Source organism: Oncorhynchus gorbuscha, linkage group LG12 (assembly GCF_021184085.1).
Source record: "Oncorhynchus gorbuscha isolate QuinsamMale2020 ecotype Even-year linkage group LG12, OgorEven_v1.0, whole genome shotgun sequence".
NCBI lineage: Eukaryota > Metazoa > Chordata > Actinopteri > Salmoniformes > Salmonidae > Oncorhynchus > Oncorhynchus gorbuscha.
Window position 1 is genome coordinate 10,969,512 of NC_060184.1, and position 18,838 is coordinate 10,988,349.

General features: G+C 44.6%; 1 protein-coding gene across 4 annotated transcripts in view; it reads right to left on the reverse strand.

Annotated features, from left to right (window-relative positions):
- The window catches only part of cdc42bpb (CDC42 binding protein kinase beta (DMPK-like)), a 140,698-nt gene that overhangs the window by 94,460 nt on the left and 27,400 nt on the right, over positions 1-18,838 (reverse strand). For all 4 annotated transcript variants that reach the window (XR_006830666.1, XR_006830665.1, XM_046291076.1 and 1 more), the window contains exon 3: positions 1,505-1,588. Coding sequence is in view for 2 of the 4 variants with exons in the window: in XM_046291076.1 (XP_046147032.1) it covers positions 1,505-1,588 (84 nt within the window). In the remaining 2 variants the exon portion in view is untranslated. The remainder of the gene's footprint in view (positions 1-1,504; positions 1,589-18,838) is intronic.

Sequence of the window (18,838 nt, forward strand, 5' to 3'; positions counted from 1 at the left end):
AACTAAACGTTTCCCCTATATGCTGATCTTGGATCAGCTTCCCTCCCTCAATACTAATCTTAACCATTAGCGTGGGAAAACACAAAACTGACCCAAGTTCAGCATCTAGGAGCAAATTCACCCAACACCAGAATATGTCCAGAGGCTGACCAGGAATAGATTCAGCTCAATTTCCTTCATCACAGGTCTAGGATCAGTTGTTCAGGATCAATCCTAACCCTTAAGCATTTCAGGGATGAATTAATATGTGACCGTGGGTCAGTGGTTAGGGGCAGCGTTGCGGACTATACTCAGGGGCAGCCAATACTCTAAGGGTAGTCCGCGGTACCGTGAAACCCATTTCCCTTCAAAATGGTTGCAAGGGATGCAACAAAAGAAAACTGATTGCCACAAAGTGCCCAGGTTTTTCAGAAACACAGGTTGGAGGATTCCCGGAATAACAAGCAAGGGAAACGTTCTTGGAAGCAGGAGCAGGGAATAACAAGAGGGGGAATAACAAGAGGGGGAATAACAAGAGAGGGAATAACAAGAGAGGGAATAACAAGAGAGGGAACAACAAGAGAGGGAACAACAAGTTCAACAAGGAAACAACAGGAGAGGGACAACAAGAGGAACAACAAGAGGGAACAACAAGAGGGAACAACAAGAGGGAACAACAAGAGAGGGAACAACAAGAGAGGGAACAACAAGAGAGGGAACAACAAGAGAGAACAACAAGAGAGGGAACAACAAGAGAGGGAACAACAAGAGAGGAACAACAAGAGAGGAACAACAAGGGAACAACAAGAGGGAACAACAAGAGGGAACAACAAGAGAGGGAACAACAAGAGAGGGAACAACAAGAGAGGGAACAACAAGAGAGGGAACAACAAGAGAGGGAACAACAAGAGAGGGAACAACAAGAGAGGGAACAACAAGAGAGGGAACAACAAGAGAGGGAACAACAAGAACAACAAGAGAGGGAAACGTTCTTGGAACCAGGAGAGGGGAACAACAAGAGAGGGAACAACAAGAGAGGGAACAACAAGAGAGGGAACAACAAGAGAGGGAACAACAAGAGAGGGAATAACAAGAGAGGGAACAACAAGAGAGGGAATAACAAGAGAGGGAAACGTTCTTGGAACCAGGAGCAGGGAATAAATCATCCAACCAGGATTTCTAAAAAATAAAAATAAAACATTTTAAAAACTCTGGAACTTCGGGAATGTTTCTGGAACTATGCCTAACCAGGGAATTTGGTCTGGGCTGTATTCAGGTACGTAGGAAATCTCATGAGTGGATAGGTGATCGTGCACGTCTGGGTGAGCGTGGCTAACAACCATTGTCGACCATGTAAATGAAGCCTTGAGCACTTTTTTGGCAGCAAAGTCAGTAGGCGGGTATGGTTCTTCTCTACGGCATAGAAATAGAACATCCAACCTTGACTTGAGCAGGAGTGTACGCACTAGAACTTCTATGTCTTTGTGTCAAATGGTAGATTCTACAGTCCCATTATGATCCTTACCTCGGCTCTCTTCAACATCTCCCACTTGTTCAGGATCTTCATGGCGTACACGCGTTCCGTGTTTTTCATCTTCACCACCGCAACCTAGAGGGAGGAGGATGGAGGGTGAGATGAAAAGGGAGAGGAAGGAGAAAGGGAGAGAGATGGAGGGGGGAGAGAGATCATTACACCATTAAAATGCAGCGTAATTAAGAGAGCTGGGAATTGCTGACTTTTCCTTATTGATGTTTCCATCCCCCTCCTACTAGCCTAGTTACTGTAAGTCCCCAGCAGTCCACCCTAGGACCCACTGCTTTCTATGATAGTGGATGAGTCTCACTTAGCACCTCGTCAAAAGTAAAGGGTTCCGTTTGAGACGCCGGGCAGTGTTGTGATCCTTAACCTCATGTACATACATCAACATCCAGCATGGATACAGGCGTGTGTTCATTACTTACCAAACGGATAAAAACAGACTGAAACAGGAAGGGTCTTAACACTAAGTGGACTGTGTAATAAGTAACACTCATTTTGGGTTTTCCGTTGCAAAACATTTAAATAAATAAATAATGTGCAATTGCGTCCCCTAAGGAACATGACCCTCTGTTCCCCTAGATTATTTTCCAGGCGGGGTGCAATTACGCCTCAAATCAACATCCAAAATGTTGAAGTCAAATAATTTTAGATGAGGGGGGGGGGCAGAGCTTATTGGGAGGGCCCACCTCCCTATTTGAACAATGGTAGGGGAAACACTGTAGTACGCTGGCTTGTGATTCTGGTCGGTGAAATAGTTCTGGGCCTAGACATGTATATGGAGAGCCGTCACTGAGCTATGATTACAATGCATTACAAACTAAGGCTTTTAGATGCACATTCAAAATCGTACACGTATTTCTTAGAGGCCAAATACAGCTAAGCCAGCAGTAACGGTGCTTCAGACACACCCCAGGACAGGGCTTAGTGAAAGGGATTATCCACCCAAAACCACTCATTCCTATAATTTACTGTGAAATACCACTAATATGTGAGAACAATACTGCCCTACCAAGCACAAAAAAGACAGTAACTGCTCATTGCGTGGAACTGAGAAAAACAGCTTTTATTTACCTTGGTTTCATAGTAACTTTATACAGTTACTGCTAACATGACCCCCATTCTCTCCAAACCACAATACAAGGCAGGATACTTGTACATGATTAAGCATGTATTTAATGAGCAGTTAGTGCCTTTTTGCTTGGTAGGGCAGAATAGTTGTTGTGAACAAATGTTTCATGTTGTCTTATAATATGGTCACGGTAGCAAATCGACAACGCAATGCATTCTGGGCTGGCTGACTGACTAGCAAACGTAGCTACACACAATAATACCAAAGTCAATATCACAGCATGTGAAGTAGGCACCATGCAACTGCACCATGCAACTGCACCATGCAACTGCACCATGCAACTGCACCATGCAACTGCACCCGGGACTGAAGAGGCTGACAAATTACACATTTCTCGAAGGCAGGAATACCGCAAAAAAATATGATCAATGGCTCAATCGAGAATAGTCAACGTCAGCCAGTATTGTAATCTGACATATATGATAGACTTTTTCACCATCTAAAAGTCATATTCCTATGAACTTCCAGTGTAGTGAGAGAGACTACCACAGTGCAACGTCATACCGGCCAAATTTCTGCCTGCACGAACGAATGGCAATAGCTCAGAAACACGTGAAATGATGCAGGAATCGATAGATCATCACTCAGAGATGCACAAAAACAAATCCAACATTCAAAATGGGTGAATCTTTCCTTGTATGAGAAAATATTTTCCAGGGCAACTGAGGCACTAATACATAATAAGGCAAAGGATCACGTGTGTGTGTGTGTGTGTGTGTGTGTGTGTGTGTGTGTGTGTGTGTGTGTGTGTGTGTGTGTGTGTGTGTGTGTGTGTGTGTGTGTGTGTGTGTGTGTGTGTGTGTGTGTGTTGAACCTTGGCTTACTCCACAACACAACTGACATGGTGTGTGTACACCCAAGTGAACTGCCAGAGAGGAGGTGCGTCAGAGGGACACACCTGACTGGTCTGGAGGCCGGTATGCTGCCAAAGCAGGCCAGGAGACCAGACAATCACACACGCAGGGGCAGGCAGACACACACAACCGGGCAGGCAGACACACACACACACAACCGGGCAGGCAGACACACACACACAACCGGGCAGGGAGACACACACACACACAACCGGGCAGGGAGACACACACACACACACACAACCGGGCAGGCAGACACACACACAACCGGGCAGGCAGACACACACACACACACACAACCGGGCAGGCAGACACACACACACACACACAACCGGGCAGGCAGACACACACACACACACAACCGGGCAGACACACACACACACACACAACCGGGCAGACACACACACACACACACAACCGGGCAGGCAGACACACACACGCAGGGGCAGGCAGACACACACACAACCGGGCAGGTACACAAGCGCACACACAAAAATCACACACTTGGACAGAAAGATCCCCCATCCACACGATATTTCTCATCTCCAGACCTGTGTTCAAATATTACTAGAAATATTTGATCTGTGCTTGATTGAGCGTACCTGGCTTAACGAACCAAGAGGAATTAAAAGAGTTGCAAAACTGACCAATCTGGTAGACTCAAAGACTTCAAATGTTACTTTAACCCAGATCTGTCTCACAATAACAGCAAGATACCACATAGCCAGTAGTCAGTCAATGTAAACCAATCAAAACCACATTGCCAGTAGTCAGTCAACGTAAACTGATCAAAACCACATTGCCAGTAGTCAGTCAATGTAAACCAATCAAAACCACATTGCCAGTAGTCAGTCAACGTAAACCAATCAAAACCACATTGCCAGTCAATGTAAACAGATCAGATAAGAAGCAGAGAGGAAAGAGAGGACAAAATATACATTCACACAAACATAAACACAGAGTACAAGATATACTAACTAGCAAACACACACAAATCAGGTTAGGCTACAACACAGGGAGATGTAGGTTGTATACACTGAGTGTACACAGGACTGGTTAGAACAGTGATAAGCCACACACTCAGGCCCTCTTTATCACTCCTCCCGACCACACCAGATAACTGACCTCTGACCTAGAAAAACAAACCCAACCCTTGGTGCTCTGAATCCTTATTCCCCCCCCCTCCCTCTTGTCCTATTTCCTCCTCTCCTTTTTTAGACACCGATTTAGACTGAGGCAGTCAGGCTGACCTGATTCTACAGCAGGAGGGAGATGGTGGGAGGCGTGCATTGGCGGGGCCTCTCTCTCACACACACACACACACACACACACACACACACACACACACACACACACACACACACACACACACACACACACACACACACACACATCACTGGAGCTCTTTGACATTTTGCCTGAGAGCTTGTCAAGCGCACACACACCCACACAGCCACCGTGGACATGGTCACACTTCCAGGGTACATTGTGTATTCAAAAGATTCAGGATGTAAACTCGTATATGGAAGGACATGCGTTGCTACATATCGAGAGAGAAAGGCTGCGTGTGTTGAGATCAAGGAGTAAGAGACTTGACGGGGGCCTGTCAATACATTCTAATAGAATTCGCATCAAGTCAGTCAATGATTGACTGGGTGGAAGCTGAGGGAAGCAGAGAGCCTCCATTGGGTCTGCTGTCAATGATTGACTGGGTGGAAGCTGAGGGGAGAGGAGAGCCTCAATTGGGTCTGCTGTCAATGATTGACTGGGTGGAAGCTGAGGGGAGAGGAGAGCCTCAATTGGGTTTGGTGTCAATGATTGACTGGGTGGAAGCTGAGGGGAGAGGAGAGCCTCAATTGGGTTTGGTGTCAATGATTGACTGGGTGGAAGCTGAGGGGAGAGGAGAGCCTCAATTGGGTTTGGTGTCAATGATTGACTGGGTGGAAGCTGAGGGAAGCAGAGAGCCTCCATTTGGTCTGCTGTCAATGATTGACTGGGTGGAAGCTGAGGGGAGAGGAGAGCCTCAATTGGGTCTGCTGTCAATGATTGACTGGGTGGAAGCTGAGGGGAGAGGAGAGCCTCAATTGGGTTTGGTGTCAATGATTGACTGGGTGGAAGCTGAGGGGAGAGGAGAGCCTCCATTGGGTCTGCTGTCAATGATTGACTGGGTGGAAGCTGAGGGGAGAGGAGAGCTTCCATTGGGTCTGCTGTTAATGATTGACTGGGTGGAAGGAGAGGGGAGCGGAGGGTCTTGCTGCCCGGGTTACTAATTGACTAGAGGGTACAGAATCCCTCTGTGCCCTCCAGCTATAGGGCTTGAGCTTTGGAGTATTTGGGTACGAGGTTCTCTCCTGTGTTAGCAGCAGCAGCAGCTGCGTGGGTGAATGTGTGCGTGTGTGGTGGGGCTGGAAGAGTGCACTGCAGTAGTGTTGTGTGTACAACGCATTCGGGAAGTATTCAGACGCCTTGACTTTTCCCACTTTTTGGTACGTTACAGCCTTATTCTAAAATGGATTCAATCATTTTGTTCAACCTCATCAATCTACACACAATACCCCATAATGACATCACAATTAGAGGTCGACCGATGATGATTTTTCAATGCCGATACCGATTATTGGAGGACCAAAAAGGCTGGTACCAATTAATCTGACTATGTTTTATTTTTTTGTAATAATGACAATTACAACAATACTGAATAAACACTTATTTTAACGTTATATAATACATCAATAAAATAGGCACTTTAGTATTGCCAGTGTAACAGTATAGCCTCTGTCCCTCTCCTCACCCCTACCTGGGCTCGAACCAGGAACACCTCGACAACAGCCACCCTCGAAGCAGCATTACCCATGCATAGCAAGGGGAACAACCACTCCAAGTCTCAGAGCGAGTGACGTTTGAAACGCTATTAGCGCTAACTAGCTAGCCATTTCACATTGGTTACACCAGCCTAATCTCGGGAGTTGATAGGCTTGAAGTCATAAACCGCGCAATGCTTGAAGCATTGCAAAGAGCTGCTGGCAAAACGCACAAAAGTGCTGTTTGAATGAATGCTTACGAGCCTGCTGGTGCCTACCATCGCTCAGTCAGACTGCTCTATCAAATCATAGACTTAATTATAACATAACACAACAGACGGTAATACGAGCCTTAGGTCATTAATATGGTCGAATCCGGAAACTATCATTTCGAAAACAAAACGTTTATTCTTTCATTGAAATACAGAACTGTTCCGTATTTTATCTAAAGGATGACATCCCTAAGTCTAAATATTGCTGTTACATTGCACAACCTTCAATGTTATGGCATAACTCTGGCAAATTAGTTTGCAATGAGCCAGGCAGCCCAAACTCTGCGTGCAATGAATGCAAGAGAAGTGACACAATTTCACCTGGTTAATATTGCCTGCTAACCTGGATTTCTTTTAGCTAAATATGCAGGTTTAAAAATATAAAAAATATTCTGTGATTTTAAGAAAGGCATTGATGTTTATGGTTAGGTACACATTGGAGCAAGGACAGTCCTTTTCGTGAATGCGCACCGCATCGATTATATGCAACGCAGGACACGCTAGACAAACTAGTAATATCATCATTCATGTGTAGTTTTACACTAGTGATTATGATTGATTGATTGTTTTTTATAAGATAAGTTTAATGCTAGCTAGCAACTTACCTTGGCTTCTTACTGCATTCACGTAACAGTCAGGCTCCTTGTGAGGCAGGTGGTTAGAGCGTTGGACTAGTTAACCGTAAGGTTGCAAGATTGAATCCCTGATCTGACAAGGTAAAATCTGTCATTCTGCCCCTGAACAAGGCAGTTAACCCACCGTTCCTAGGCAGTCATTGAAAATAAGAATTTGTTCTTAACTGACTTATCTAGTTAAATAAAGGTTAAATAAAGGTGTAAAAAAAATACATGTGGAAAAATTATTATAATAAAAATCGGTGTCCAAAAATCAGCCATTCCGATTAAATCAGTCGACCTCTAATCACAATACCTCATAATTAAATTTTTTTTAATGCATAAATATATCAATGGAAATATTACATTTACATAAGTATTCAGACCCTATAATCAGTACTTTGTTGAAGTTTGGCAGCGATTACAGCCTCAAGTATTCTTGGGTGTGACGCTATGAGCTTGGCACACTTGCATTTGGGGAGTTTCTCCCATTCATTCTTCTAAGCAGATACTCTCAAGCTCTGTCAGGTTGGATGGGGAACGGCGCTGCACAGCTATTTCCTGGTCATCAAGAGATGTTCGATCGGGTCCAGGCTCTGGCTGGTCCACTCAAGGACATTGAGACTTGTCCCGAAGCCACTCCTGCATTGTCTTGGCTGTGTGCCCCAGTCTGAGGTCCTGAGTGCTCTGGAGCATGTTTTTGCCAAGGATCTCTCTGTACTTTGCTCAGTTCATCTTTCCCTCAATCCTGACTAGATTCCATCAGGTTCTTGATCACCTCCCTGATAAAGGCCCTTCTCCCACGATTGCTCAGCTTGGCCGGGCGGCTAGCTCTAGGAAGAGTGTTTGTGATTCCAAACTTCTTCCATTTAAGAATGATGGAGGCCACTGTGTTCTTGGGGACCTTCAATGCTGCAGGAATGGGTTGGTAGCAGATCTGTGCCTCGACACAATCCTGTCGTCTCTGAGTTCTACAAGACAATTCCTTCGACCTCGTGGCTTGATTTTCGCTCTGACATGCAATGTCAACTGTGGGACCTTATATTAACAGATGTGTGCCTTTCCAAATCATGTCCAATCAATTGAATTTACCACAGGTGGATTCCAATCAAGTTGTAGAAATATCTCAAGGATGATCAATGAATGGAAACAGGATGCGCCTGAGCTCAATTTCAAGTCTCATACCAAAGGGTCTGAATACTTATTACTTATTTTTTATAAAATTCTCAAAAACCTGTTTTCACTTTGTCATTATGGGGTATTGTGTGTAGATTGAGGAGGAAAAATATATAATTTAATACATTATAGAATAAGGTTGGAACATAAACAATGTGGAAAAAGTCAAGGGGTCTGAATACTTTCCAAATGCACTGTATATACTGTATGTGTCTATGGGCCTATGCAGGGATCTTTTTGAGGACAAGTTGCAGTGAATATGGAAAGCAAGTGGTATTGTAGATAATGATGATAATGATCATAATGACGTCGGTGCCCATTGTCTTTCGTCAGAGCGCATGGATTAGGCCTCCAATGATCTGTCTCGTATCAGTCGCATATCGGGCTGGGCGGTATGCCGTATTTTACTATATATTAGTATTGCTGCAGGGACCGATTTGGGATTTTACCTTACCTGCTGTATCGGTATTTGAATTTGTGTTTTGCTAAATGTGACACGCCATGTGTAATGTCATTTTTTATAGTTTACTTTGTTACTCTAGAGTCATCTCTCACTCTGCTCTTTCTCTCCATACAACTTTCCACACAGACCTAGCCACGCCCCCTGTCCCTCACAGACCTAGCCACGCCCCCTGTCCCTCACAGACCTAGCCACGCCCCCTGTCCCTCACAGACCTAGCCACGCCCCCTGTCCCTCACAGACCTAGCCACGCCCCCTGTCCCTCACAGACCTAGCCCCACAGACCTCCACGCCCCGTCCCACAGACCTACAGACCAGACCTAGCCACGCCCCCCGTCCCACAGACCTAGCCACGCCCCCTGTCCCTCACAGACCTAGCCACGCCCCCTGTCCCTCACAGACCTAGCCACGCCCCCGTCCCTCACAGACCTAGCCACGCCCCACAGACCTAGTCCCCCACCCTCAGACCTAGCCACGCCCCCTGTCCCTCACAGACCTAGCCACGCCCCCCGTCCCTCACAGACCTAGCCACGCCCCCGTCCCTCACAGACCTAGCCACGCCCCCGTCCCTCACAGACCTAGCCACGCCCCCGTCCCTCACAGACCTAGCCACGCCCCCTGTCCCTCACAGACCTAGCCACGCCCCCCCACAGACCTGCCACGCCCCCCGTCCCTCACAGACCTAGCCACGCCCCCCGTCCCTCACAGACCTAGCCACGCCCCCCGTCCCTCACAGACCTAGCCACGCCCCCGTCCCTCACAGACCTAGCCACGCCCCCTGTCCCTCACAGACCTAGCCACGCCCCCTGTCCCTCACAGACCTAGCCACGCCCCCTGTCCCTCACAGACCTAGCCACGCCCCCTGTCCCTCACAGACCGAGCCACGCCCCCTGTCCCTCACAGACCGAGCCACGCCCCTGTCCCTCACAGACCTAGCCACGCCCCCTGTCCCTCACAGACCTAGCCACGCCCCTGTCCCTCACAGACCTAGCCACGCCCCTGTCCCTCACAGACCTAGCCACGCCCCTGTCCCTCACAGACCTAGCCACGCCCCCTGTCCCTCACAGACCTAGCCACGCCCCCTGTCCCTCACAGACCTAGCCACGCCCCCTGTCCCTCACAGACCTAGCCACGCCCCCTGTCCCTCACAGACCTAGCCACGCTCCCTGTCACTCAAGGAGCACATTTGATGTTCCTCAACCACGAGACACTTGCATTCAGCCTGCATGGTCAATGCAGCACATACAACAATGTTGTTTTCACTTTGCTTCTTAATATAAATCCACTCGCATTCTATAATGATACTATTAATTTGTATTTCATATATCAGCAAACCGCTAGTTTGTCTTGTCTTAGCAAGTTTCCCTAAATCTTGTTAGCCGCTAATGCTAATAGCTAGCTAACTAATAAATGTACTGAGTAAGAGCAAACATAGCAAGCTAATACAGTCTGACAATACCAGTGATAGTGTAGACCTAAATCAGCATGTCGTTTGTGCAACAGTATCTTTTAAATCAGAGGAATATGCAAAGCAAGAATGTGTTAGGTACATGAAGTAGCTAAGAGAAAACACGCAATGTAGCCAAAGCTTATTGGGTCCCCTAGGAAACACTTTAGTTCCTACCCTGTCACAATAAGTCCTCCCTGGCATTTTAACTCGTCGTCATCTCAAACACTGTATTCAAAATGCCCACTATTATATTCTAACTATAGAATTCGAATAGTCATTCTATTTCCATGATTCCAAAAGTTTGGCTCTAATTCACAAGTCAAAAATAAGTCCTAGATTATCTGCCCATATCGTGCAGCACTACATGTGTGTGTGGAAATTATCTCTACTGAGCAGTGGTGTAAAGAACTTAAGTAAAAAAATATTTCAAGTACTACTTAAGTTTTCTTTTTGGTATCTGCACTGAACTACCTTCCTAAAGAGAATACTGTACTTTACTACTACCTTCCTAAAGAGAATACTGTACTACTACCTTCCTAAAGAGAATACTGTACTTTACTACCTTCCTAAAGAGAATACTGTACTTTACTACTACCTTCCTAAAGAGAATACTGTACTTTACTACTACCTTCCTAAAGAGAATACTGTACTTTACTACTACCTTCCTAAAGAGAATACTGTACTTTACTACTACCTTCCTAAAGAGAATACTGTACTTTACTACTACCTTCCTAAAGAGAATACTGTACTTTACTACTACCTTCCTAAAGAGAATACTGTAATTTACTACTACCTTCCTAAAGAGAATACTGTACTTTTCTACTACCTTCCTAAAGAGAATACTGTACTTTTCTACTACATTCCTAAAGAGAATACTGTACTTTTCTACTACATTCCTAAAGAGAATACTGTACTTTTCTACTACATTCCTAAAGAGAATACTGTACTTTTCTACTACATTCCTAAAGAGAATACTGTACTTTTCACTCCATACATTTTCCGTGAAACCTAAAAGTACTCGTTACATTTTGAAAGGTTGGCAGGACAGGAAAATGGTCCAATTCACCCACTTGTCAAGAGAACATCCCTGGTCATCTACTGCCTCTAAACTGGAGGACTCACTAAACACAAATGCTTCGTTTGTAAATTAATGTCGAAGTGTGTGAGTGTGCCCCTTGTTATCCATAAATAAAATAAAATGGTGCCACCTGCTTTGCTTAATATAAGGAATTTGAAATTATTTATATTTTTGATACTTAAGTACATTTTACCAATTACATTTACCTTTGATACTTAAGTGCAGTGGGGAGAACAAGTATTTGATAACCTGCAAAATCGGCAGTGTTTCCTACTTACAAAGCATGTAGAGGTCTATAACTTGTATCATAGGTACACTTCAACTGTGAGAGACTGAATCTATAACAAAAATCGAGAAAATCACATTGTTTGATTTTTAAGTAATTAATTTGCATTTTATTGCATGATAAGTATTTGATCACCTACCAACCAGTAAGAATTCCGGCTCTCACAGACCTGTTAGTTTTTCTTTAAGAAGCCCCCCTGTTCTCCACTCATTACATGTATTAACTGCACCTATTTGAACTCGTTACCTGTATAAAAGACACCTGTCCACACACAATCAAACAGACTCCAACCTCTCCACAATGGCCAAGACCAGAGAGCTGTGTAAGGACATCAGAGCTAAAATTGTAGACTGGGAAATGGAAGAAGTTCAAGATGACGGTCAATAACCCTCGGTCTGGGGATCCATGCAAGATCTCACCTCGTGGGGCATCAATGATCATGAGGAAGGTGAGGGATCAGCCCAGAACTACACAGCAGGACCTGGTCAATGACCTGAAGAGAGCTGGGACCACAGTCTCAAAGAAAATCATTAGTAACACACTACGCCATCATGGATTAAAATCCTGCAGTGCACACAAGGTCCCCGTGCTCAAGCCAGCGCATGTCCAGGGCCGTCTGAAGTTTGCCAATAACCATCTGGATGATCCAGAGGAGGAATGGAAAAAGGTCATGTGGTCTGATGAGACAAAAAATATAGCTTTTTGGTCTAAACTCCACTCGCCGTGTTTGGAGGAAGAAGGATAAAGCTCCAAGAACACCATCCCAACCGTGAAGCATGGAGGTGGAAACATCATTCTTTGGGGATGCTTTTCTGCAAAGGGGACAGGACGACTGCACCATATTGAGGGGAGGATGGATGGGGCCATGTATCGCGAGATCTTGGCCAACAACCTGCTTCCCTCAGTAAGAGCATTTAAGATGGGACGTGGCTGGGTCTTCCAGCATGACAACGACCCGAAACACACAGCCAGGGCAACAAAGGAGTGGCTCCGTAAGAAGCATCTCAAGGTCCTGGAGTGGCCGAACCAGTCTCCAGACTTGAACCCAATAGAAAATCTTTGGAGGGAGCTGAAAGTCCGTATTGCCCAGCGACAGCCCTGAAACCTGAAGGATCTGGAGAAGGTCTGTATGGAGGAGTGGGCCAAAATCCCTGCTGCAGTGTGTGCAAACATGGTCAAGAACTACAGGAAACGTATGATATCTGTAATTGCAAACAAAGATTTCTGTACCAAATATTAAGTTCTGCTTTTCTGATGTATCAAATACTTATGTAATGCAATAAAATGCAAGTTAATTACTTTTTAAAAATCATACAATGTGATTTTCTGGATTTTTGTTTTAGATTCAGTCTCTCACAGTTGAAGTTTACCTATGATAAAAAAATGACAGACCTCTACATGCTTTGTAAGTAGGGAAAACCTGCAAAATCAGCAGTGTTTCAAATACTTGTTCTCCCCACTGTATATTTAAAACCTAATACTTAGACTTACTCAAGTAGTATTTTACTGGGTGACTTTACATTTACATTACATTTAAGTCATTTAGCAGACGCTCTTATCCAGAGCGACTTACAAATTGGTGCATTCACCTTATGACATCCAGTGGGACAGACTTTCACTTGAGTCATTTTCTATTAACCTATCTTTACTTTTACTCAAGTATGACAATTGGGTACTTTTTCCACCACTGCAATTGAGTGCAGGAAATGCAGAAATAATAAAAGTCCTGAAATTTGTTTTGGTTGAATTGAACAGTATAAAACTATCAGAATGGAGAAAGACCCATTGAAATCACCTAGAATGTGGGTTGCCACCCCTAGGATCCCTCCCTACTTATGAAGCAAATGTAGAACTTTCAGTATTCAAAAACTAAAAATACCATCATTACCGTCCAATTATTATTAATTTTTAAATACTGTGATACAATAATTTGGCCATATCGCCCAGCCCTAGTCTCATATCGTGTGAGTCTCATATCTCGCAAATGCGATAGATCAAAAGTAGTGTGGCTACAATGTGCCGTCGAACATTCGATTATATTACGTTATTGACATCGTCCACTGATCCCCATTTCTGCCTCGAAATAAATCTGAATTAATCTAAACTAGAACTCATCTGTCATGTTGACATTTTTCTGTTGAGGAAGTTTTAGTCCCACCATTTTACATCTATCTAGCTAAGGATGTGTGTGTTTCGTGGAGCAGTATTTCTAAAGTCATGAAAGCTAGCATAGATTTATCCAACATTAAGCTTGCTAACTGAGCCAGTAACTGAAATGATGCTGACTAACCAGCTATCTACTTAGCTAGTGCTGCACACACACACACACAATAGTGAATGCTTCCAAACTAAAGCTAGCTAGTAAGCTACTGTAGTAGTGCTATTGCTAACATTATTATGAGTTCATGAAGCAGCTGTTTTTCTGTTTTCTTAGTCATTGCGGTAGCCTCCTGAGTCAGCCGCGAGAAAGTGAGAGAGGAGCATTGGCCTAGGCTACTGTTGATTGCGAAGATGGGAGGACTTTATTACTGAAGTAAAACTAAATTTGGAGAGTATGTCTATAGGGAAAATCCTATAAGGCGGGGCTCCAGACTGAGGTCTTTTAGTTGCATTTTGCGACCCTTTGACTTGGCTGTACAGTTGCATCGGTGTTTCCTGCACATTCATTCACCTCAATAAAAACATCCTATTTTTTTTTTGGAGGCTAACACCATAATTTGGTCAAACAGTACAGTACAAACAGTAAGTACATTATCCTCATGATTCCTGTATTAAAAAGTGTCTGCATGCCTGCCCCTGTATCACTGGGGCCTGCTGTTGGGTCCAGCGAGCCACTTTTCCCTGAGGGAAAAAAGCTCTGGGAGAAAGAAAAGTGTTCTGATTGTATAACATTTTAAAATCTGGGAAAACACTGCTTTCTGTAGGTATACTTTTTATTTCTCAACTATCAATTGTGAGCTCAATTACAACGATTTTACAAAGATGTTTGATATGACTAAGATACGAAGCGACAAAGACCGTTCAAAACATTTGTCAAGGTTTAAACCAGTTCGCAGTGTTTTGTTTGATTCGGTTACAACTGTAATGTTGTGTTTGTCGCAATATATCATCTTGATCATATCTTCCCTACAAACAATGGCTAGACAGGGTGGCCTAGTGGTTAGAGCGTTGGACTAGTAACCGAAAGGTTGCAAGTTCAAATCCCCGAGCTGACAAAGTACACATCTGTCGTTCTGCCCCTGAACAGACAGTTAAACCCACTGTTCCTAGGCAGTCATTGAAAATAAGAATTTGTTCTTAACTGACTTGCCTAGTTAAATAAAGGTAAAATTTAAAAAATAAAGTTTATCAACTTTTGTGAAGGTTTGGTGTCGCTATTAACCCATTACACTACATGCCTATGCACTGGCGATCCAACTGACTCAGAAAATGTTTTAGGCTATAATATCTAACAATATAATGCTTATCTTCATAAAACATATTTGAATTTAAAATTAACCTTATGTACATCAATATCTGTATAGTAGACACAGTTGCCTATCTAACAAGTATAAAGAAATTAATGTCGGTGTCCTGGCAAAATATTACTACAATACAGTGGATGCCTAAGCTTATAGGCCTATGCATGCAATGCCCTGTGGCATTTAGTGCTCAAACCTCCGACAGCTCCACCGTGAGGTGGTCAAAAAACCTTGTTTATTGATGGCGCTGGCTGTGTAACCTCATGGGTTATACACCTAATGCCTACGAAGGACTTATATTTCTCAAAATGTCAGATTCAAATCTTCCCAGTCACGTGTCCTGCGCCAAATTCTCCTGACGTAAAAACCTGCTTCAAACAGGCTTGGTAAGCTTTTAATGTCTGTTAAAAAGCTAGAGTTAGCTAACTAACGTTAGCTATGTCAGTTTAGCAAAGCTGCTCATCAAATCACTGTGTTGCCGAACCGATGTCCTTGCACACAATGTGCATGTAATAGCCACCAATTAGTTCTTTACTTTCTCTCAAATGCAAACTATTAAATCAGTTAAAGTTTTTCATAATTTTGATAGTTATTCTGCCTACATCATGGAGAGTTTTATGAGAGCGTGGTGATATACAAATGGACGAGCTTCGCGTAGGAGTGACACCATCTGATGTAAGACAGCGGTCGGTGCCACTACTAACTATTATGCGTTGATCAACTAATAAACGAACAAAACTCACAAATTTGAGCCAAGATGGTAACATGGTGAAATGTGACACCCCCCTCTACCGTCCATCTCACTTCACCTTCCCCCTCTACCGTCCATCCCACTTCACCTTCCCCCTCTACCGTCCATCCCACTCCCCCCCCTCTACCGTCCATCTCACCCCCCCCTACCGTCCATCTCACTCCCCCCCCCTCTACCGTCCATCTCACTTCACCTTCCCCCCTCTACCATCCATCTCACTCACCTTCTCCCCCTCTACCATCCATCTCACCACCTTCTACCCCTCTACCATCCATCCCCCCTCTACTTCACCTTCACCCCCACTTCCCCCTCTACCATCCATCCCACTTCCCCCTCTACCATCCATCCCACTTCCCCCTCTACCATCCATCCCACTTCACCTTCTCCCCCTCTACCGTCCATCCCACTTCACCTTCCCCCTCTATCGTCCATCTTTCCTCACCTTCTCCCCCTCTACCGTCCATCCCACTTCACCTTCCCCCTCTACCGTCCATCCCACTTCACCTTCTCCCCCTCTACCGTCCATCCCACTTCACCTTCTCCCCCTCTACCATCCATCTCACCTTCTCCCCCTCTACCATCCATCTCACTTCACCTTCTCCCCCTCTACCATCCATCTCACTTCATCTTCTCCCCTCTCGCCCTCTACTGTCCATCTCACCTCTCGGTCTATCATTTTTCATCTCATCCGTTATTCTCTGTCCAGTCATCTCGCTCTCTCCCATTTTTAAATCGCCCTTGTTATTGCTCTCCCTTGCTTTCTAAGTCCAGTGAGTGTGAGTTTCTGGGGGGTGAGCTGTTAGACAGCGAGCCAAGGTCCAAGGCGTAGTTGTCTGGAACAGTCTGTACTCGGAGTGATGGTCCTCCAGCAGTCCCTCAAACTCCCTTTCTCCCCGAAAAGTACTTTGTTGGGCGAGGAGAGAGTGGAGGAGCGAGAGAGACACCACCCATCATAAACAGGAAATGCAGGTCCAACTTATCTGGAAAGGCATCCTGTAACTTAAGAGCCACAGGAAACTGCAGAGGGAGCAAGGGAGGGCTGAGTCGACAGCAACAATGGCTAACAGGAAGTAGCTGTAGAGTCACAGTCTTGTTCACACACAAACACACAATGAAAAAAACTCAATAGTAGCAAGTGTGTGTGCATGCGAGTGACCAAGCTATTAGAACTAGGCATAATTTGTTGAAATGGGCAATAACAATGACTATGTTGAATTAATGGTGTGAATTTAGCAAAAACCGCCACGGAGCATTGGTTTCACACAGTATAATATCAAAGTAAAAAAATATATACAGAGTCACCACCCTTAAACCAAACAAACCACATCCTAGCTACCAGCTAAAGCACTGAACCCAAGAGGCAGAACAAGTGGCCCTGCCCATTTTGCAGGAAATGGCACATTTTCAGTGTCTGTGTGTCTGGTGAGCAACACCAAGTAGTCGTCCAAAACCTAGGTATACCACAGACAGGGATACACACAGACACTGCTGGCTCAGACTCTCGGTCTCCATCGGAGGGACAGAGCAGTTAACGGTCTGACCATTGATTAACTTCGTGCCTCATTGATCAGGTCTGCTTCATTATGTGGAGAGGCCCTCACCTCATTAGACCACAATCACTTCACTGATGGGGGAACATTACGGGAATGTTCCCGAGAACGTTTGTGGAGGTGAACCAACTTCACACAATGTCGTGTTAAATCACAACGATGTAATGGCAAGCAATGACTGACGACACCCATCATCAAAACGATAAATGGGGAATGTTCAGAAGGATGCAATGTTACAAAAAGGTACAAAAATACATTCATTCTGTAGAACAGATACGATTGCCCTGTCATGTTGAATTGGGCATCGTGTCATTACATATGTGTAATGTTCTGAACGTTTCAGTTCACTACAGACCTGTTCTTTGCTCTTCGAGTCATTATTTAACAGTATATCTGACAAGGACAGCCATTTCCCTAATCCAGATTGACACAACGCATGTGTTTTTTTTAACCTTACGATCATCAGACATTTGATCATGGCTCTGTTCACCTTGTGTTGATATCTAGAATTAAAATGGGGAAACAAAATGCATTGAAACGACAGACGCAAAAATATGTAGTTTTCTTTTCTAGGAATGGCCCCATACAGAAGGGCTGGCAGTTGGATCCGCACAAAAGATCTGATTTAATTAACTTTATAAAAGGAACAGAACGTCAAGGCCATTTTTACAACAGAAATTACTTGAAGATTTCAGTCTTTTAAGGACACTGTAATTTCTGGTAATAAAAAAAAAAGTTTACATTTATTTTTTTACCTTTAACTATGCAAGTCAGTTAAGAACAAATTCTTATTTTTCAATGACGGCCTAGGAACAGTGGGTTAACTGCCTGTTCAGGGGCAGAACGAGAGATTTTTACCTTGTCAGCTCGGGGGTTTGAACTTGCAACCTTCCGGTTACTAGTCCAACACTAACCACTAGGCTACCCTGCCGCCCCACATTGAACAGACCAAAGTGTGTGCGCGCATTTGTGCACTGTTGTGAACCACAGTCAGGGGACAAAGCAGGCACGGATTGCACCTTTATTAAGGAGTCAAAGCAGAGGAGACAGTCAAAGCAGAGGAGACAGTCAAAGCAGAGGAGACAGTCAAAGCAGAGGAGACAGTCAAAGCAGAGGAGACAGTCAAAGCAGAGGAGACAGTCAAAGCAGAGGAGACAGTCAAAGCAGAGGAGGCAGTCAAAGCAGAGGAGGCAGTCAAAGCAGAGGAGGCAGTCAAAGCAGAGGAGGCAGTCAAAGCAGAGGAGGCAGTCAAAGCAGAGGAGGCAGTCAAAGCAGAGGAGGCAGTCAAAGCAGAGGAGGCAGTCAAAGCAGAGGAGGCAGTCAAAGCAGAGGAGGCAGTCAAAGCAGAGGAGGCAGTCAAAGCAGAGGAGGCAGTCAAAGCAGAGGAGGCAGTCAAAGCAGAGGAGGCAGTCAAAGCAGAGGAGGCAGTCAAAGCAG